The 22311-nt window shown below is 46.4% G+C and overlaps 1 protein-coding gene across 1 annotated transcript in view; it reads right to left on the reverse strand.

Moving 5' to 3' along the window:
* LOC148415402 (protocadherin-16-like) overlaps positions 1 to 22311 on the reverse strand; it is an 82957-nt gene that overhangs the window by 15418 nt on the left and 45228 nt on the right. The window contains exons 2-9 of the mRNA XM_088427757.1: positions 7896 to 8084; positions 6675 to 6906; positions 6373 to 6600; positions 5079 to 6107; positions 3867 to 4054; positions 3689 to 3785; positions 3130 to 3287; positions 446 to 1292 (exon numbers count right to left, since the gene is read on the reverse strand). Of these exons, the coding sequence (XP_088283883.1) occupies positions 446 to 1292; positions 3130 to 3287; positions 3689 to 3785; positions 3867 to 4054; positions 5079 to 6107; positions 6373 to 6600; positions 6675 to 6906; positions 7896 to 8084 (2968 nt within the window). The remainder of the gene's footprint in view (positions 1 to 445; positions 1293 to 3129; positions 3288 to 3688; positions 3786 to 3866; positions 4055 to 5078; positions 6108 to 6372; positions 6601 to 6674; positions 6907 to 7895; positions 8085 to 22311) is intronic.

Raw genomic sequence — 22311 nt, forward strand, 5'->3', positions numbered from 1 at the left:
TGTTGTTTAAGCATTTTACATGAGATTTATTCGCGAGATGCTTCTTTGATTTACTCTTTTGATTCAAATGGATTAAATCGTAATCTTCCACAAAAAAAAACCAAAAAACAAATTGAGATCATTTTCTAGCCAGGGACCATAAACTACACCAGAACGAGGCTTTTACAAAAGAGAAGCGAACACGGTTATCTCATATGTCCTGACCGGAATCGTTCACAAAAACCATCCCAAGGTTTTGCATAAGCTTCATCCATTTGCAGTCCGGTTGCAGGCAGAGGGCCTAAGCTCTACCATGGAAGTCTGAGAGTCTCTGGAAAGCTCTAATCCACCACAAATACGTATCTGTCGCTCGAGAGTTGCTAGAGGACGGGAAAACTTAGGGGCAGACCTTCCTGTGCACTCCTGTTATTGACCCCATTCAAATTCTACGGCAAGAAGGACTTACCGGTGTTGGGGTTGAGGCTGAAGGTTCCGCCCGCGTTGCCCGACTGGACTCGATAAGTCACCCTGCCGTTCTCCCCTCGGTCGGCATCCCCGGCCATGACGTAGAGCGCCACGAAACCGACGGGCTGGTCCTCCATCACGCTCACCGCCGTCGGGGAACCGAACACCGGCGGGTTGTCGTTCTCGTCCGTGACGTAGATCCTGGCCGTGACCGAGCTCCACTGCCTCTCGCCGACGTCCAGGGCCGAGTCCGTCGCTTTCACCACCAAGATCAAGCCGGGGTTGACCTCGTGGTCCAGCTCTCGGTTTAGGGTGAGGACCCCGGTGGAAGGATCCAGGGCGAGCAGACCCGGTATGTCCGGAAACTGTTGGAGGATGGAGTACCTCAGGTCGCTATTGGGCCCGCTGCCATCCTTGTCTGAGGCCTGGAAGGTAAAGAGAGAAGCACCAGGCCGGACGCTCTCCGAAACCACAACGGTGACGGGGTCCTCCGGGAACTGAGGGGCGTGGTCGTTGCTGTCCTTTACGTTAATGTCCAGGTGGACCAGGGTGCTGACGGGCGGAGCCTGAGAAAAGTCGTCCACCTCGATCTTTAAGGCGTAGTGAGCGTCCTGCTCGTAGTCCAGAGGCCGAGCCAAGTAGACGTCTCCGGTCAGGCGATCCACCACGAAGGTACCGTCCCTGTCCGTACCCCCCACCACCATGTAGGTGACCTGGCCCTCCGTCGGAGTTTCTCCGTCGCCGAGGCGGACGGAACCGATGACTGAACCCGGCTTGGCCTCTTCCACGGAGTTGAAAGCTATAGCATGCGAGCTGGTCTTTGAAGAAGGTCTGCTCGTGCTGAGAACCTGCAATAAAAAACAAGGAAAAAAACGAGGTTCACATGAGGAGCCAAGAGCATGAATCCAATGTTCCTCTGACAAAGCCTGGTGGCAAATTATAATTACATGAAGTACAAAACCAAAAATATGTTATGGAATTTTGGAACAAGCTGAAACAGATCTGATGTGCTTGCTGGCATGTGTGTGTGTGTTCTCAGGGGGGAAATAAAACCAGTTACAAGCATTTTTTTTATAGACTAGAATCACAGGCCGCTTACATTAAACCCATTTAATCTGATACCAATGTTAGTGCCCGGAAAAAAAGACTGTAAAAGTTACACTAGAAGCCTTCAGTATTACGCTGTAAAACTCACTCTTCAACTGTATTACTAATGTCTATCTTTTATGGAAATTCAGATTTTGACGCCATGCTCCAGTTGGATCGCATAGCCCCCCCCCCCCCACCGACACTATTTAGGATCGCCCAATCGAGGACTCCAGCATCTGATTAGGACTCATTTGGGCAAATTCCATGGTAAGAATTTGCAGAGATGTAATCAAGTCCGCCTTTATTGATTCCAAGCCAAGTCGGCGTCACAAAGGTCTGAGTCCAGGACACGAATAAAAAAAGAGGGTTCCCAGAGGCTGCTTTAGAGTGCAGTAGAATTGTCCTTGTGCAGTCCTTCTCTGTTCTCCTCATGCATGAGTTTGAAAATAAAAGCCTTTTCTCTTTTGTGTCCTTAGCTCGTCTCTTAACGATAATTATTGGAAGTGAGAATACGGCCGATTTAAAAATGCTCATCTGTGCGTCAAAACTCAGCTTATGCGGCTGACGGATCAATCTTCCTTGAATGTTGTCAAAAAAAAAAAATCATCAATTTTTAAGTTACCGTTCATAATTTTGGCCTTCATAAATGGGGATAATTTGCACCCTGCATTTGGGGAATTACGGTATTTTAATTTTTTTTGTCCCCTAAAATTAAAACTCACTGTCAGCTTTTGAGAAAATTTTAGGTGCACCTTATAGTGTGGAAAATACGGTAATGTTGTTGAAACGGTGTCTGCAGGCGCAAAAATCGGTGACTTATCGGGCATGTAGAGCTGTTAATTCGTCCAGATGTTGAGCTGTTAATTTGTCCCGATAATACTAAACGGCAAATCAAAGGAGGGACAAATCATTTGAAAATGTAATTACAGTTTTCCACATTTGGCCACACACCACTGCACCATAGAGGAAGCGCAGCGCAGCAAGCGGGCCTTGACGATATGCGACATGACAAGCTATAAATTGCTTCCACATTAGCTGGAAAAAGTGAGGCGTTCCAGCTATGGATGTTGACCGACAGAAAATAATCGGCAAAAGATGATTAAAGGACGTAACGTAAACGCGTCGGCAGGCAAGAACAACATGGCCCTGTTTAATCCAATTATTAAATAATTATGTCTTGAAATCTTCGGAAAAACTCAGCTATAAATTTGTTTATCTGGCAAGCCCATTTTCCTGGAGCCGCTACGTTCCTTCCTCGGTGTCGGCTTTCTGTTCTGGGTTACAAATTAAAAGAAGGACTTCCAAAATAATACGCTGAAAATGGGCTATTTTGTCCTGCCACTCAATGTAAAAGAGGCTACTGTTTTGAAGGAGGGTTGAAGTTACCCTAAAAAAAAAAGCCCTCCATCACAGCTGGCACTCATCACGCAAGCCAGCTGGGAGTGTTTGATTCACACCCACTTTTCCATTTACCCCCCAAAAAAATCCCTTTTGAAATGTCACGGGGAGAAAAGGGGAATGCGCCTTGTCTGATACGTTCGAGGGGCCCCGTCCACGTGGCCCCCCCACCACACGCGGCTCCAGCTGGGGTCTGACCTGGATGACGATGGAGCAGGAGGAGCTGCGAGGCGGCAGTCCCCGATCGCTGGCCGTCACCGTCAACGTGTACTCGGGGCGTTCCGAGTGGCCGAGGGGCGACGACGAGCGCAGCTCGCCCGTGTTGGGGTTCAGGATAAAGCGCTCCGCCCTCGGACCTGGAACACACCACCTCCAAAGGTTTACTCTCAATTCCGGATGCGATTGCGATTCCCCAGAAAAATCTAACACTACAAAGTGAAATTCTTATTCTGTTCACTTCCCCGAGCACAATAATAAAGTACAATAATATTAATAATATAATAATAACAATAATAAAGACACAATAATAAAGTAGGCAATAAAAAACAGTAAGAAGGCAATAAGCACCAAATGTGGAGCAGAGCTCCCCAGTTCGTTTTAGACCAGCAATACAACGACAATAAAGGTATTCTATTCTATTCTACTCTATTCTATTTGGGTGGTACCCGTGGGGGCGCATGGAGGCGCTTCAGCGGTTTCTGCAGCGATGAGCGAATCCAATATAATCATTTTCGATGCGGTTTTTCTGTCGCTTTACCTGACAAAGAGTAGAGGACGGTGCCGTTCTCTCCTTCATCCGGATCCTTGGCTTGGACCGTCCCCAGCAAAACCCCGGAGGACTGATCCTCGGAAACCTGATCACGGGCAAAGTAAAGAACCGTCGGGTTACGACAGTCATTTCATCTCGGTGTTTGTCGACAGTCTTTTGACGTCACCTGCAAGGTGAGTTTTTTCCCCGGGTGGCTGTGGACAAATACCGGGGCGTTGTCATTGTCATCCAGCACACTTATGAAGACGGTACCGGCGGCGCTGCGTGAAGGCGAGCCGCCGTCCTGCACGACTACCGCCAGCTGGTAGCTGGACTGCTGCTCCCTGTCCAGGGTGGCCCTGGTGCTCATTTCACCTGATAAGAGATGCGATTCCTCATTAGGCGCCCGTGTAGCGTACAAGTGAGGGAGGACGGCTAACGGACTTTGATCCAGTGACACGTGAGTACTACACAACGCGGAACATCTGCAAATCCTCCACAGATGCCGTGGAGACTTACCACGCTGCCAGAGAGCGATCGCAAATCAGAGTCTGCGTCTCCTCCCAGACTCACTGAGTCAGCGGGCCAATTAGAGCGCGGCCGCTGTCGCCGCCGTGTGAATTATTCACCGCGGAGGGTGAAGATGCAATTTTAACTTTAATTGATTTGATTCCTGAATAATTGAAATGTTCTGCGAGCGGGGAAACGTGTCATAAATGTGTCATACGAAAACATTAGCATCAATGATTTGCAGCCTTCCGCCAGGAACGAAAGCAATTGGCCCGGTTGTGACCTGACGCTATGAATTAATGATCTGATGGGTTTTTTGACGGAATAATAATCATTTGGGGGCATCGCGGTGATCTGTGGTGATTAGTACACCTGTCGCGCAGTCGGGAGATCTCAGTGTGAAACTCGAGCTCGAAAAGTAGCTTTCAGGTTCTCCTCCTTTCTCCCACACTAAAACATACTTCGAAGACTAAATTTAACGCGAATTGTCAATTTTTTCATTGAATGGCGAGCCTTCCAGGGTGCACCCTAACTCGGGCCCTATATTGGCGCCAGTTACTTGGGTCCCTGCAGTGAGGACAAAATTGCAAGTCAAGTTGGAGACTTTAAACCCTTATCCCTTTGAGTGACGAACTTGGGCGAGGTTTTCATCAAATTGATTAGCGTTATCAATTCTCATCAAATTGGTTAGCATTATAAAACGTGCCTTAACGGGACTGACGGTAGAGAAAATGAGAGCGGGCCACACCGTAGAGACTTGTGATGTTCACCAATCCCGAAAGAAGAGTCTGAGTCTCGAGTTGCGGTAGATAAATCTAAGTCGACTAGCAAGTCTCCGAAATTCAGGGGTTCCCATCTCTGGCTCAACGCATCCGTTTTGGCTACTGACCTGTGTGCGAGTTGATCTGGAAGTTCCGGTCCGGGTGCAGCAAGCGAAAGCTGAGGCGTCCGTTTGAGCCGCTGTCCCGATCGGTGGCCAAAACGTGACCAAAGCCCGTCCCCGCCGGAAGGTTTTCCCTCACGGCCATGAAGACCCTGGGCTGCGTAAGTCGAGGCGGGTTGTCATTCTCGTCCGTCACGGATATCCTCACGGTGGCGCTGCCCGTCTTTTTCAGCTGTCCGTGACCTGCGCTGGCCAAGACGGTCAGAAGATACATGTCCTTGACCTCTCGGTCCAAGGCGCTCTTCACGAAGAGCCAGCCGCTATCCGAAGCGATGCCGAAGCCGGCGGCGTCGCCGTCTGGTCGCAGGTGATACGAAAGAGGGCTGAAGTAACCGGAGCCCAAAGTTTCTCTGTTAAGGGCCCGGACTCGCAGGAAGCGCGTATTAATCGGAGTGCCTTCTTTGAGCTCAACTCTGTAGCTCAGAGTATCAAACATGGGACCCTGGTCATTTTCTGCTTGGACGTGGACCACCAACATGAAAGTAGCGCTAAGCTGAGGAACTCCACTATCTTTCGCAATCACTTGGAGATCGTAACGTGGAACGCTGTCGTAGTCGAGGGCCGCCACCAGACGGATCTCCCCGCTGCTGCGTTCTATGCTGAAAGCTCTCTGGATGCCGCTCGGAGATGACAGGTCAAAGGACAGTTGGCCATTTGCTCCAGAGTCTCTGTCCTCAGCTTGCACGCGATACACCACGGTTCCCATTTCCGTTTGCTCTGGCAGCAGCAGGGACTCGGAGGATGAGGGAAGGAACACCGGTGGGTTGTCATTGACGTCCCCGATGGCGATGTGGACACGGGTCTGACCAAAAGCCGGGGGGTTCCCGGTGCGGACCTGAACTTCCAAGTCAAGCGCGGGCTGGCTTTCGTGATCCAGGGACAGACTCGTTCGCAAGGCTCCGGTGTCTGCATCCACTGTAAAATATCCCGTTGGGTCCCCAGAGCTGATGGTGTAGGCCATATCTCTAGGGGGGTCTGGCGAGAGGGGAAAACAAGACACAAACCAGAAGTTAGCATTCCCCAAAAGGCTGCAGCGAAAGCACTTAAGGCTGCTCCAAAGATGGATGCCATTTGTCAATTTCCAGGGCGCACAAAAAAGCCTGCGAATATGAACGTATAAACACATTTGCGAGATGGAATTTCTGAATGATGTAAATGCTGAGCTTAGTGCGTATGTTGGCGCTGCTCAGGCCCGGCTGTGTCATCTGAGTAACGGGGATCTGGAACATACCTGTCTTGCTCTTGGCTTGGACGCTACCAACGACGGTCCCCTGCAAGACATCCTCCGAAACCGCAAAGTAATACTGAGCCTGTTCAAACACGGGCGGTGCCACCGCACCCGCCACCACGCTGATGTTGACCTTGGCGTTCGCCAGGGCGGCCAGACCTCCGCCGTCCTGGGCCGAGATCACCATGGGTATGACCGAGTTGGCCTTGCCGTGGACCGACCGGGAAAGAGAGATCACACCTGCGCGAACAAGATCGCGCACGGTTTTGCACATTTGGTTTGAGAGGAGAAAAGCCGCATTTCAACACGCCAACCTGTGTCTTTGTTGAGGGTGAAGTACGGGGAAGACCCCCCGGAAACGGTTTTGTACGTAATCCGGCCATTCTCTCCCGAGTCGGGGTCGTAGGCGATCACTCGCACCACAGAGGTCCCGGGAGCGCTCTGCGAGCTGAGACTGACGGCGTAGCTGAGCGGGTAAAAGGCGGGTCTGTTATCGTTCACGTCCAGCAGATCAACCTTCACGTAGGCCAGCGTGCTCAGTCCCCCCTGTCCGAGAATCAAAAAGCTCTCTTGTTATTTTATCCCGTCACGTCGGATAAATCACCCAACACTCGCAAGCGTTGCAAGCAGACCGTATTAATGGCGTCCAAGTAAACCCCGGTGAAAATATTCTATGTATAGCGTGACCTCGGAGAATAGTCCCAACAGGTCAGATTGATAGCCTCCCCCGGGAGAGGCCGGCCCGGGGCAAGAGGTCTTTTGCGCGGTCTGTTTCAGAAGGCTTTTCATTTGCCTCCAATACAATGCAGCCATTTCATTTGGACCAGGTGGCAAAAACAAAGGAGGCGGCCGTTCGACCTAATAAAATATTACTGCCTGACAGCTGAGGCATTTCTTCTCCCTCCTCATCTAATCGTTTTAACGTGGCCGTCATTTTCTTTCATTTCTCAGATTGTATTTTCATAGGAATATTTTGATATAAATCGACCGGGATGCTCATGTCTGACGACTGACCGCCGCCTTTTTTTGCCGTGGCTCGTGGTATGCCGCGGGGTGTATCATACCGATAAAACGTTGTTTTCACAACGGCTGGTCGAAGTAATCGGCTTATTGGTCGATACGTGTGATAAACAAGAGCAAAATTATCATAGAGCCACAATATTCAAATTACAGCTCTATTTTTTACACTGAACATTTTTATTTTTTAACAAACTATTGAATACTTGGCAGATTAAGAGAGCTCTACCGCGTTTAGGGGATTATTTTTTTGTTTTCGAGGAAGTCACAGTGGCCTGACACTGGTAAGCTATATTGAAGACGAAGGGCTCTTACCCTCAATCCATTTCATAAAGGTAAAAAATAAAGAAACGATTTCTGTTTTGCCATGTAATTATCTTCAAAGAGGCGGCTTGTCGAGTCAACTCTGCAAGCACTAGTGATACCGTATCACTTCACTGCACAAATGCCCACCGTGAAGTAACGATTCATTTGCGCTTTGTTTGGCTTGATCTTTGTTTTTTTTTGGCGCGGCTCACCCCGTCCACTGCTGTAACCGTGAAGTCGTAGCTGCTCCGGCCCTGGTCCCGGTCCAGCGCGGTGCGAGTGCAGATGACGCCGGTCTCCTTGTCGATGGTGAACTGGGAGTTTATGGCGCCGTTCAGGCCCGAACTCAGGGAGTAGGTGATGGAGCCAAAAGAACCGCCGTCCGCGTCCCTCGCCATCACCTGAGAAGAAGACAAAAACACGGGTGGTTAAATAATGATCATTCCACCGCCGGGAGAGAAACAGTTCGAAGGACATATTGTAGTCGGATAAGAACATCATAGCAGGTGCTGTTAGAAAGCATTTTGGACTCTTTCTATTTTGTTTATCTGAGCCAAGCAGGCCCTCTGGCAGGACGCGGGCTCTCAGGAAAAGCAAAGAGGATGACTTCCGCAGGAGCCGGGACGGATGCCAGCATGGGGGAAAAGGGCTTGCTCCGGGAATGGCGTCTGTCTACAAAGGACGGTAACGGCGGTGGCGGCCGCGCAACGGCGGCGTACCGCACGGTTCGCTTCAGTGTGCCGCGTTTTACCCTGTGATGTCCCGCTCGTGGTGTGGTTTTAATAAGAGCGCGCTATCTACGGAGGGCTGGAGGCCGCCAAAGTCGTAAAAAGTAGCTGCCGAGCCGTCAGCCACCGAGTCATTTACTGCAGGATCTCCGGAGATGCAAGATGGGGGCCTCTGGGGGACTATATCATCATTTGCAAGTGTTGGCTGCGGATGGAGACCTACTGCGACTACATTATTGCAGTCGGATTAACCTCAACATGTTAATTATGAGCAGAGGTGGACACTTTGTCAGCACTGACGGACTGTCCGTTAGCCCGACGGGGGAAGAAAATGGCCGCTTAAAAGTGTCGGAATTGCAATTTCCCGTTCGTCGGGATAGACGTTAAGTCACATGATCAGATGGTCGCTTTGGAGAAACATGTTCTCCAAAATATGTTCAGTTGAGTGAAGAACAAGGTTCGCTACTTGTTATTCACAGCTGTAACTGCTGAATTTACCGTATTTGTAGTTGCTCCAAAAAATGTTGAGATTTCTTTTCTGTTATTTTGCGTTTTAAATGTTTTACATGAAGAAATTGCTTGCAAAGAACATTCTTGGGTTCCACTGCAGGCAGTCATTTTTTCCGGCAACCAATGGGGTCTGCACCCAAATTTGCTTTCTTTCTCTGTCAGGCCCTTAGCCAGGAAATGCAAGATAGAAGTTTTTCATTTCCCTCATTAAAAAACTTTTTTTTAGTTATCAAGCTCAGCAATACTTTGTTTTACTTGTAGTGTATGTGACGGATGGAATTTAGACAAATGTTAATGAAACCGTCCTCTACACTGTAGTTGTAGGGCAGGCAGTTATAAATGAGAACTGACATCCATCTTTGAGTATCATGTGATAATGCCATCCAGTGGACATGATTTATAATTGCACTCTCGTCCCTTGCATTCCTCTAATGTGGGATAATAAAGATGATGGTGTACTGTATTCTAGCCTAGGGTTAAACCTTTTAGCTGGCTTTGTTTTTGTGTTACACTTGTGTTGTGTTATATTGTGCAGTGTTTTCAATTACAACTATTGTAATTCTAACTGTAGAACCACAGATATGGTGTTAACTTCAAGTGTAAGTACAAAAACAGAAAATAACATTATATGAGTGCAGACGGAAGTAGAGCAGCGCCTGACGAATAACGGACCACAAAAAAAAGTCAACTTTCATTCTTTCATATATTATAATTCAATGTCATTTGTACCAGGTAAAATATTACTCATTCTTTGTGTGTAATACCTTACACTACTTCCAGCTAAGACTACTGCATTCCAGTAATTACATTACTTTTGTAATGCATTACTCCCAAAGGGACTCAGCGGGCGCCAAGCCAAGGAAAATAAGACTCATCATCCAAAAAGCAGACAAAGAAAAAAAAATAGCAAGTGTGAGTAAAATCATTCATTTGAGGCGCTGAATGCTTGAACGGGGGGGGGGGGTCAGTCATTCAGGCTCCACTCTCACGCCGGCGCAGCAGATGGGAGGCATGCATTGTAGCTCCTAACAGAGGACGAGCGGCGTGTAGGAGTGAGCGCGCCGGCCAAAAGAGAAGAATAATAAACCGCACGAGGAAAGGGGAAACCGAGAGCCATAGGAGGCAGCTACTCCATCATGGACGTGCGCGCAGACCGGCTCGCGCTGGAAGATTTTCAAAAAGTCGGCCCGCGGCGTTATGTGCTTGTTTTCCCGCCAGTTGTTGGACAAGTATTAGCAAGAGCTTCTGCATAAATAACGTGTAAAAATGATGAAGAATGTCATTCAAGAGAATGAAGCAGAAAATTCTGGAAATGATTGTGAAGGTTTGGTCACATGATCAGCCAAGAACACTTGGCGTAGACCGAGGGTGGTGAAACTTTTTCATTTGAGGGCTACATGGAGAAAAATGGAGGGATGCGGGGGCCGCTTTATTAAACATGTCGGGCAATTACATATATTATTTTCTAGCTAATCGGTCTTGACCTCCAAAAGTTTGGGTCTTGAGTGTCTCGACCCGCAAAGGTCTTGGTCTTGTCCCTGTCTCAACTTCGAATAGTGTTAGACTTGCGTCCGTCTGAACCTTGAAAAGTTTTGGTCTCGTCTCGGTCTTGACCTCCAAAGGTTTTGGACTTGTGTGTCTCCACCTGCAAAGGTCTTGGTCTTGTCTCTGTCCCCACCTTGAATAGTTTCAGTCTTGCGTACGTCTCAACCTTAAAATGTTTTGGTCTTGTCTCTGTCTTGACCTCGAATAGTCTTAGACTTGCGTCCGTCTCAACCTTGAAAAGTTTTGGTCTTGTCTCTGTCTTGACCTCCAAAAGTTTAGGTCTTGTGAGTGTCTCGACCTGCAAAGGTCTTGGTCTTATCTCTGTCTCCACCTCGAATAGTTTTAGTCTTGCGTAAGTCTCAACCTTGAAAGGTTTTGGTCTTCTCTCTGTCTTAGTCTTAGTCAAAGTCTTAGTCTTGCATCCGTCTGATCTTGATAAAGTCTCGGTCTTCTGGTTCGGTGTGGTCTTGACTTCCCCGCTACGCAAATGTATTTTTTCAAAGCAAGACTCCTGACTTCTTGCTCAAGTACAAACACGGGTCTTTGAAATTTTTTCAATATGACAAATGACAACTGAGATTTGCATGAATTTTCACCACTATACACGCGCCTGGTGCTCGACCCTAACAATAACAGACAAGTTCATAGTATTGGCCGTGACATCCGAGGAGACGGCACTTGTTTTCCAATTTGGCGGCGACGGCCCGTTTTTTCTTTTCGTTCTCCACGATTCACTCGCACGCTCCACATAAATAACCCGCGCAACTTTCATTACGGTACGAAACGGAAAATGCTGCCGGTGAAATCAGAGATGTTGGAAGGTCGCTTCACCTCAAAACTCAGTTCACGTGAGCGCGGCTTGCGAGTTTGCAAGGCTTCGACCCTTCGCAAAGTGTGCCGCAGATGCTCTCTCCTACATGGTTTCAAAGTTCTTCATAAAGTGCTGCGGATGTTTGGATAAGTGGTGAGGATACACGCGGACAATGCGTTCCATGTGCTGAGCACGTCGGTGGGAAAGAACTCCAAGATAACCCGCCGCACATTTGCATAAGTCGTAAGCACGTGGAGCCAAGAGCCCCACGGCTATCATTTCCACTGCTAGCTTCGGCGGCGGCGGCGGCGGCGTCTTCGCTGGCAGTCCAGAAGATCGGCGCTTCCCACACGAGACGGCGTGAGGCCGTATGCAAATGAAAAACCGGCGTTGGAAAATTAGCCAAGCCGCAAACCATAAACCCAAAGGGACAAGGAGAGCCCAATAAAACACAGCCGTTGGCTTCAAAACCGGCCTCGTCCAAGTCTGAGGGGGGAAAAATGAAGAATGGTCTCGGTTGCTAGAATGTCCTGACAAGATCCTTGAACTGGGTCTGCGAGCCTTGCTGTCCTTCTGTCCTTTCCCTTTGTCCATTTAAAGAGGGACAGCTGCTGTCTTGCTAACGCTAAACTTTGAGGTGTCTCATAATCACAGGCGTAAAGCCCTGGATTAGAAGGCGCACCTTCAATGGCCTATTTTAAAAGTGTTTTCATATACAAGGCACACCGCATTATAAGGCGCATAGAATAGAAGTTATTCATAAGTCATTTACTACTGTATTTTCCACACTATAAACTGCACTGGATTATAAAGCACACCTTTAATGAATAGCCTATTCTAAAAGTGTTTTCATATATAGGGCACCTCATTATAAGGCGTATAGAATAGAAGCTACAGTAGCAGTAGGCATTGCGCTATGCATCCACTAGATGGAAAAAAACAGGATCATAAAAGCCTAGCGATCCCTGCCCAAAAATTCCACACTAATCAAAATCTGCTCCATATAAAACTTAACAAAATATAGGCATAAACAATTTGGCAAAGGAATCACTATAACACAACATAGCAATAAGTCGCTTCATTTTCCAGTTCATTTGCTCTTGATTTGAAAAGAAAACTGTACCGTTCTTGTTGTTAAAAAGGATTGAATTAGATTCACTCCTGTATTTTCCACACTATAAGGCGCACTGGATTATAAGGCACACCTTCAATTAATTTTCATAAATAGGGCGCACCGCATTATAAGGCGCATAAAATAGAAGCTACAGTAGTGGCTAGGGCTGCATTATTCATACAGAGCTGCAACAACACAATCTGATCAATCAGCCAAACTTTCAGAAATTACAAATAAAGGTGATTTGTGAGTACTAAAGGATTTTTGTTTTGTTTCCTTTCTGCAAACATCTGCAACGAGCATCCATGGAAAATTTGCTTTCTAAAAGGGGTCCAAAAAGTTAGAGAAGCCCTAACTTAATGTGTTATGCAAGTGCTGATTACCTTTCTTTTACCATGAAATAAAATCTTAAAATGTTACTGAAAACATTGCAAGAAGGCTTATTAGTTTGGGGTTTTTTGTTTCACAAGGATGTCCTACATAGTTAGCGGGCACATAACGGTGTAAAAACGCAGATGAAAGGCACGAAAACTGCCAATTAAGTTGGCATATAAAGAAATGACCAAAGGGGGGGGGGGGCTCATGACTTGGTCATGTTGGCTTTAAGGGGCCTCTTTCTGTATTTTCCCACTCCTATTAATCTCTTTCCACTTCAACGTATATAAGCATTACGCAATCCTTTATTTGGATTGGATTAAAAGTTCAAAAAGATTGGTACGCAATCTTCAGCCCCCCCCTCACGACGGGCGGAAGGGAGCCATCTTATCAGGCGCTGTTTGCACCTCCAGCCCCTCGGTAAAACAAGCCGGGGCGATCCCACGATAACCGGGCGGCGCTGCGGTTTCTCTCCCGTCCAATCGGAGGAGAGCGTCTGACGCTGCGCTAAAGAGAAGCAGATTGGCGAAGCCCGCGTGTATATTTATCTTCAATATGCTGAAATTGATCAAGGAGCCCCGAGCTCCGCAAAAGAAAAGAAAAAGCTCCCGGACCATTTGGCTGACCTTGCTTTGCGGTCGGAGAGAACGGGCAGGCCGTTATTATCATAATTTGCTCTGAAAAGTCAGAAGATTTCACTGCCTTTTGCTGTACCAACGGCCACTTGCGGCCGTATCCACACGACCGGTTTAACCTTTGCGTATTTGGATTTTGTACAGTGAAAAGTTCTTTTATGGCTGTGTTTCTTCATTAGATTTTTTTGCAAAGCTCCCAAAAGGAAAGAGAAAATGTTTTGCCCCCGCACCACTCGCGGCTGACTAGAAATGAGATCGTTATCTGTGAAAATGGAATCATTATACCTAAAATTGTATCATTTTAAAAAACTCCCAACCCCGAGGTTTTATCATCGAAAAAGCCTTCACACTCTTCTGAGACTACAAAAATAAGTTAAAAGTTCAATAAATTTACAGCAAATGTTGACTTGACTTTTTACAGGGAGTATGCAGGTTACAGCTTGTTCTGAATATGAAAAAAAATGCTTGAAATGCAACAGTCTAAAAAAAAAAGTCAATCCTTATTTAAATGAAAAAAAAATTTGACCAATTGAAGCATTTCATGCTGGAAAAAAAGAGCATTTAAAATAAAATAAAATAAAAAATGTTTTAAATGAACTGTGTCGATTTTTGTTCCTTTGTTTTCTTGTATATTAAGACCCTCAAAATTTACCATTTTTGTGGGGGCGGGGGGGGCATCGTAACATTATTAAAAAAAAAAATCTCACAAAACCTTTGTTTTAACGTCGAAAAAGCCTTCGCACTGAGCCTAGAAAAAGAATTACAAATTAAATCAACTTTCAACAAATGTTACTTTTTGCAGGGGGTATACAGGTTACATCTTAACCTGAATCTGAAAAAGTAGCTTCAAAGTGCATCAAAGTGACTGAAATTTTAAAAAGTCAACCCTTACTCAAACTAGAAACATTTTTGTCCGTGAATATGGCTTCCCAGAGTAGTACGAGATGTGAAACTGCTAAACAGATCTCTGTCCGTTCTCCTCGAGAGCAAAAAGAATCAAAAGCCTCTTGTCTTCCTTCCTTGTGTGTTGTTTATTTCGTGTTCAAGGTTGCCTGAACTTGACACTGTCTCATTCTTTGGAGCCTTAAAAAAAGCAATCAATTCGATTTGCTGATACCTGAAGAAACCCTCCAAGCGGGGCCTCCATGCAGCCCCGGGGGTACTCGTACCTCCATTTGAGAACCGCCGCTTTCGGTAATCAAATTTGATACCCGTCTGACTGGAATTGAGCATTACTGTTTTTGAAGAGGCGGAACATTTGATGTAGCTCCTGTACCGGATGCCATTTGATTGCACTTGAGTGTGCGATTGAGCGCCGAGCCCCTGAGGACGATACGACCTTATGTAGGTCACGCCGGCCTTGTTTTCCCAGGCTACCGTTCCTCGCCGCTAACCCCGCCGTGGAAATCACTACCTCCGGAGGACCGAACCCCGCGAAAGCCAACAAAGTGATCGGTGAGGGTTTTTAATCACACGTCGCAGCAAAATAATCTGTCTCGCGTCGAAGGAGGGCCAATCGGGAGCTCGCCGATGCTCGCCGATGCTCGCCGATGCCCGCCAATACAAATAACCGGCAAAATGATGGAGCGCGTATGTAAATGTTTGCCCGGCGGGAAATTATCGCACGCATCAATTACCTCCCGCATGCAAAATGTCCCTTCGGCGCACCTGAAACACGTAATCAAAGTCCGAAAACCGCAAACGTTAGGGAAGAGATGTCACGGCTCATCGGCTTGACGGCAAACTAAAACGCGCAATAAAGTAAATCTTCTGCGCCGTCACGGCTCCAGCTAGAGCAGATGAGAAGCGAGAGGCCAACCCAAAATACCCCATCTCTAAATCTCTCGTGGTGGAAATTTATGGGGGTGCTTTTATCTTGCTTGGCTACCTGAACCCAGCATATACCTGACGTACACACACACACACACACACACACACACACACAGATTGTACTTAAAAAGGCATAACAGCTAAGGAAAAACTTTGGGGACCTGCCCCCCGCATGCACTCGGTGCATAAAAGCAACCGTAAGCTCATTGACAAGGGAATGAAGTGCTGCCTCCACAAATGAAAATGGAATCAATGCTTTTGACTGTGTTGATGGAAGCCCGCGGAATCGAGGATCCACTGCCGCGATTCCTCAAATTGAAGACGAAGGCCAAAAGTGGGGTCCGTCTTACAAACGGTAACTATGAGATTACCGTAACCTGTATATAAGACACACCCCTAATTTCAGGGTCAAAATCTGGTATTTTGTTTATTAGTGCGTATAAGACGCACCAACACTTGGTTTTAGTAATATTCCTGTGTTTGAACAAGGACGGACTCGGACATTGGTTCAGTCTGCTCGCTTCTTTTATTGAAAATAATGCCGCAACAACCTCAGCTAACACCATCAGCTGTTAGCTGCCTAGTAAGAACATGGCCAGAATAAAAATGCACATCTGTGCGTCACCGTTATAAGACGCACCCATACTTTTATCCGTCATTTTTGGGGGGAAAAAAAGTGCGTCTCATATTTGGCGAATTACGGTATTACCAATGTAATGTAATGTAATGTAACTCCCCGATGAACAATTCTAGGCGGCCAATGATAGAGCGCGTTAAAAGCCAGTAAAGAGTAAAGCGCGGTCTGCAAAGAAATGGGTTGAGTGGGCGGACTTCAGGACGGCAGCCAGAAAAGAGCTTTGGGATTCGCACAGCTGGTGTAAAGCCTGCTGCTGGTGATGATGTCCTGGCATCACTTCTGAGGAGAGGAGGGCAGAGACCTCCTGCAGGACTCACTAAACTGCTGACGAAGCTCGGACACGCGTCCGGCCCGGCGCCTCAACACCGGCGTTATTTTAATCAACGCTTGCTGCAGTTTGGAGCCCGGCTCAAAGCGCGTCGGGAAAAAAATGGAGACTCGTGTGAGGGGATTTAATGCATACGAAGGATTCCGATTTTGGTGCTTTGGTGATTTACGGTAATCTCTGCACAGTTTTTCTACCTGTGGGGTGATTCATCAACACTGACGATGTTTCGCCGCTATTTCGGAAGATGCCACAAGAGGTCGCTAAAACCCTGAAACGGCGTATATTACGGGTGTCAAACTCAAGGCTCGGGGGCCAGATCCGGCACGCTACATCAATTTATGTGGCCAGCGATATGCTGATTTGACTTTAGCTTTCCGAGTAAAATACCAAGCTTGCAAGGTGTAAAAATTTGGGGGAAAGGAAAAAAAACAAAACAAAACAAGAATTTTCTTCCCTATCCGTCTCTAAATGAAATAAAACTAAACTGGATTTTTGAGACACGTTATCACGGACCGGCTTTCGATCTATTAGCCATCATCTGGAAATCATTAATAACCGTAGCAAATATCACGTCGAAGACGTGTGTACCGCAGCTCGAGTTTATCGTTTTGACGGTTCCGACCAAAGTGCTCGGATCAATGCTTGGACGCAGAAAAAAAAAAGAAAGGTCTGGCTCGAATCTTTAGCGCGACGGTCCCAAATGAATCGTCCTCGAAAGGAAGCCGCCTTTGAACATCAGCTCCCAATTAAAACGTTCGCATAGCTTCTTTTGTACGCGTTTCGGTAACATTTCGCAGACGCTGAAGAAAGTCACGCTTATTTACACTCTTTATGATTACGGAACAAAAACAGGCCGCGTCAGAATCCCCGCTTCTCGTCCGTGTCCTTGCTTGACACGAGTGGAACGATTAACTCCAGATTTGTGGAGCACGGCCTTTGTCCAAATGTCCATAAAACTACCAGGGCGAGACTGATGGGAAGGCGGCTGAGAAGTGGCATAAAAACGTCAAGGTCACTAGGAATCTTAATCAAATGTCCTCGCAAGTATACCGTCATGAGACGATTTCCAAATCTTCTCATTGAAGTGAGTTCCAACAATCCCCAAGAAGACGAATGCCTGCACGTAGTCACAAAGATAAATTTTCTGGTTTCACGACACCGGTCCGTGGAACAACCGGTACTAGGCCGCATGGGCCGCACCCGAAATAATGAACCGTTTTAGGTATTATTAGAGTCTGAAAGCTATTTTATTTTGAAAAGCCTTTTATTTTGAAGACTGGCCGGATTCTCTGGGATTCATTTCGGTCACTTGAGCTCCAAATTTTACTGGCAAATAAGTGGATTGGGTAAAACTCAGACGTTTTTGGGAACAGGAAAAGACGCAGTCAAGAGACAGGTGACGAGCCTACAACTTTGAAGAAAAAGAAAGCTTGCAAACGGCAGAAGCCTCAAAAGTATTTTTGAGACTTCCAACATCCCGTCTGTGTGAAGAAACAAGCTGAGGGCTCCCATTAGTTTGGTGTTCATGGTGAGTTCATACTTTGTGTGTACTTCACACAAAGGACCTCGTAAAAACGGGCATGTTTTACAGTATTTCTGCGATTTTGAAAGGTTTTGCCTACAGATGAGGGCGCTGTCAAAACGAGCCCTGTTCAGTCAGGTCTGCAAAAACATTTCAAGACATAATACAAATATATTTTAGAATCATGTAAGTATTCATTTTTTACCAGAATTTTTTCCCCATAATTCCACAGGGTATGTCCATGCACAAGTCAATCTCCTGGGGCTTCAAGGTCAAAAATGCTGTGTTTTTAACATGTAGTTTGAACATACTAACATCACAAGATTAGAGCAAGTAAGTTTGAGCGAGCTCGCCAATTCAAAATGTTGACTCCGCAAACGTGCAGCTTCGGTACAGAGGAACTATTTCCGAGATGACCGACAGAAAATCGTGCAATTGAGCTTTCATGAAATCCGAGCACAACACCGTGTAAAACCGTGTACAAAATTAGCCAAAAATCTTTTTTTTTTTTTTTTTCAAACGAGGATCATAAGGATTAATTCAAGCATTCAACTAGAACAGTGTTTCTCTAAGTGTGGACCAGAGGTCGCCAAGTGTTCCACGAAAAGAATAGTTGGTGACGTTTCCTAGACTCCCATCCCATTTCGAACCCAATTTTCCATGAAATTTTCGCTCGATTTCCGATCGGTCGGCCCGCCGAACGAATGGAGTTCCCGTGGACCGCTCCGTTATATTGTAGTAGTACACAGGCCTATTATTTTTGTTGGAGAGTAGCGTAGGCGGTCCGCATTTGTTTTATTGGTTAAGTGGTCCCCGCTCGGAAAAAGTCGGAGCTCGAATGTCAATAATCGCTCACGTTAGCGAAGATAAACGCGAGATTCCCTTTCCGATGACCACGTATCCCGAACTGCAATCGAGTGGTAGTTCGCAGAGCTGGCAGGGATACAAATACATGACCGTCGACTAAAAACGTCAATAAAAATGTTTGGGAAATAACAGCGCAGCGGAGGTCTTCGACATTCGAGATCTTCATCGTAAATCTAGCAATAAGAATCTCATGCGTTACATCATCGGCTCTTTATGTGGTATGTATTAAAACCGTTGAGTTGTCAGAGCACAAAGATATCCCCTCGCTAGAATTTACGGGCGCCAGGACCGACACCATTCCATCTTTTCTTTTTTTCGTTGTAGGGGTTAGTTTTTGACAAATTTTGCGGGAGGTAAGATGTCCGGTATTTTCTTAAACATTTATTAGAGTCTCTAGTCAAAGCGAAACGTCTGTCTTTCATCTTACGCCGCCATCTGGAAGCGATTAGGCATCGAAGCGTTTAAGGGGAGTAAAGTTTCAGAAAAAGAGTGGACAGGAGAGATATTGTGCAACTCAAAAAGCGCCGACGGACGGGGAAACGACATCCAAGGCCGCTCGGGCGTGTAATACGATATTTGGGATTTTCGATTATCTGTACAAGCTAATCAAGCTTAAAAATGATCCAATCGCCATGACAAAGCGCCTACTCAGAACAACCGTGTGTAGTATTTCGAAATCTTTTTGCTTTGCATTTATTTGTGATTGCGGTGGCTAATCTGAGCCGACGCGGACCAAAATTAGCATGTTAATTCGAAAGGTTTGGAAGTCACCGCTAGCCCGAAGCGGCGCACGTCGTACGGGCGATCCCGGAGAAGCTTTATGCTCGTTGGAAAAATAAACAAGGCCCGAGCCCCGCCGGGTGCTCGGTCACGTTCGCCAGGCGTATTAACCCATCGGCCACCTGGAAGGACCAAGCGCGGCTCGCGGTAAACCGCCGGAGCGGCTCCCGCTCCGGACGTTTGCCTGTTTATTTTCCGAGGGTCGGACCGGAGACGTCGACCCGCGGTTATTTTCTCACGCCCGCTGATTGCAAAGAAAACAAAGCGAGAAAATTGCCTGTTAAAAAGATTGAATGAAGCAAGTCGCCGAATAGTCATGAGTATTTCAAACAACAAGGTCGCCCGGTGGAGTTTGACTTTAGTCACGCATGTCCAGTGGCTAACGCGCTGGATCGACAAAACAGGTGCTTTATTTTCTGGGGACGCGTTGCAGAGTGATGCAAAAAACAGCGTTTTGGCTACGGCGGCGCCGCGGGACGTAAACCGGCCTGAGGTCACACGAACGCCGGGCCTTTCAACTGAAGCCCACAAGTGTCGTTGGGAGATTTCCGCGCAGGTCGACGACAGGCAAAAGACCGGGCAAAGCTGCGCTTCGAAAAGTCCAGGTGCATTTTTTTCATATTATTGAACTTCATTTGGGGTTTTTAACCCTTAAGTGATATTTTGACCGTTTTTGGGCCAAGGTAGGGTGATAGCTAAGGAATGGAATGGATTAGGTTGTTTAGTCCGGAACAAATGAATTTCGTAAGAAGAGGTGCCACTATATTTTAAAAAAAACGTTTTTGATGTGGTCTTTTCACATCATGGATTGCAGGTTGAGTTAGAACAAAAGTCTTATATAATGTAGACGGCAGGTCTCGAACGTGGACACGAAAGGTTTGGCTAATTCACTTTGTTATGTGCCTTGTGGTTGAATGTGGCCGCATAATTAAGTGTGCGCAAGTATGCCGAGGCGTATTTTAGGGTCTTGCTAGGTGGGGAGCGGGACGGACTTAATATGAACCCATCGCAGCATGCGGGGCTTCAGCGGGACTGATGTGGTTTTGGCACGGTTCCTCCAGACTTTGGCGGGGGTTGCTTCGATGTTTGCCCACTCAGCATGGCACGTACAAACACAACACAGATGCGGTCGCAGGTCCCGATAACATCCCGCTTCCCACAGATCCAAGAGTTTGTTTGATGAGGCGGACGCAGAATATTCATCACTGTCTCCGTGTGGGACATGCCTGCGGTATAGCCTTCTTTCATCAATACCTGCAGTCGAATATCCCCGAAACGTCTCGGGGATAATCGCGTTGCGCTGGTTTTCGTTTGTACGCTACGTCACTTTAATCCTTTAAATCCATGCGGTGGTCCTTTCAGTAACAATGAAAAACACGAGGCACGATAGTTATCGTCTTTCGGCACTTATCGCAAAGAACATCTTCCCAGCCTGAGCCAGAATTCGTCAAAGAATGCCGTACATGTTGGACCGTTGCGTCTGACGCTAGTGCCGTTAGCACGTGTTTCCCCTTTAGCTAGTGGGCGAAACGACGTCACACAGGAAGCACTTCACATGAAACTAAACGTCAGTAAATTCGCATTCTCAAAACGATCCAAAAATAAATATTATTGCTCCCGCGGACTTCTAGATGATGCAGAGATCACTGAAAATGTCAAATAAAAATGTACAAATAAAACATCCTAAAAAGGTGTCTCACAGCATTCACTAGCATCTCAGAATGTGTTTTGAATTCCATGATTATATCCGATATCACGACCTGCATCCTGTAGACCAGTCTGGATTATCCATAACTATTTTTTTTGCTCAATTTTTGCTGCTGCGGCTAATATACGGGTACGGTTTACAGTACCTGCCAATTCCAGTGCGAAACACAGACGGGCATACACACGGGCTTTTTTGCGAAATGGAAGCTTGGCGCTACGACGCGATGCTTCCGAGGATGCCAAGCGCGCGGCGCGGCAACAGCGGCGATCCACTGAAGCTCGGCGACGCTTAATTTACGCCGACAGTCTGGTCCTAATGAAACGGCAAAACTTCATCGCTCATCCGCCGTCATTCCGCTGACAGCAAGCAATTGAGGAAAGATTTACACGGACCAGCCCGTTGCAGTTGCGCGTTTATTGCCAAGCTAAAATTGCCTTTTCGTTCTTCGACGTTGGAAAACAAAACAAAAAAAAAAACAAAAAATCAAAATAGACAGCCTGGGAAGCAGAAGGCCGTTGCATTATGAAAAAGCGCAGACTAAACTTTGCCCGTCTCATAAGACGTTTCCCCGTAAATAAACTCCAAACGGGAAGATGTTCTATATTTGCTTCAAGCCAAGCATGAGAATGTTTTACAATCAAACAAACGGCTATAAATTACGCATGAAATTGCATCATAGAGAAAAAAAAGAACACACACACGTCACACACAGCCAGTGAGCGGAAAACGCAAGTCGAAATCGGTAGCATGGTTGAATATTGTTTCGCAATCGAGGGAATCCGGGTTTGAAGATCGATTGGAACTTTTTCCTGTAGAGTTTGCATGTTCTCCCCCTGCTTGATTGGGTTTTCTCGTTCTATCGTATTTTTCAAACAAGTCAAACTTTTAAAATACGATTGATGTGATTAAAAAATACGATGAAGTTGTCACAGTCCTACCTGGATGGTCGGTTTGAGAGACTAGTTTACACAGTGCAGAAATTGAAAATTGTTTTCAAATTTATGTCTTTTACTGATTTGGTCAGAAAAAAATGGTACAATTTTGATAATTGATTTTCAAAGTAAAAGCATTTGATTATGAAGATATTTATGAATATAATGTATTTACTACACATTTCAATAGTATTCATTGTACGTGAGAAATATGTTATCAAATTGACTCATTCAATCCCAAAGACGTAATTTCACGTTTTTAAGAGTCCAGACATAGAATCCCAGGTTCATATTTATCATTTTTTT

This window comes from Hippichthys cyanospilos, chromosome 11 (genome assembly GCF_059441005.1).
Source record: "Hippichthys cyanospilos isolate Australia breed blue-spotted pipefish chromosome 11, RoL_Hcya_1.0, whole genome shotgun sequence".
Classification (NCBI taxonomy): domain Eukaryota; kingdom Metazoa; phylum Chordata; class Actinopteri; order Syngnathiformes; family Syngnathidae; genus Hippichthys; species Hippichthys cyanospilos.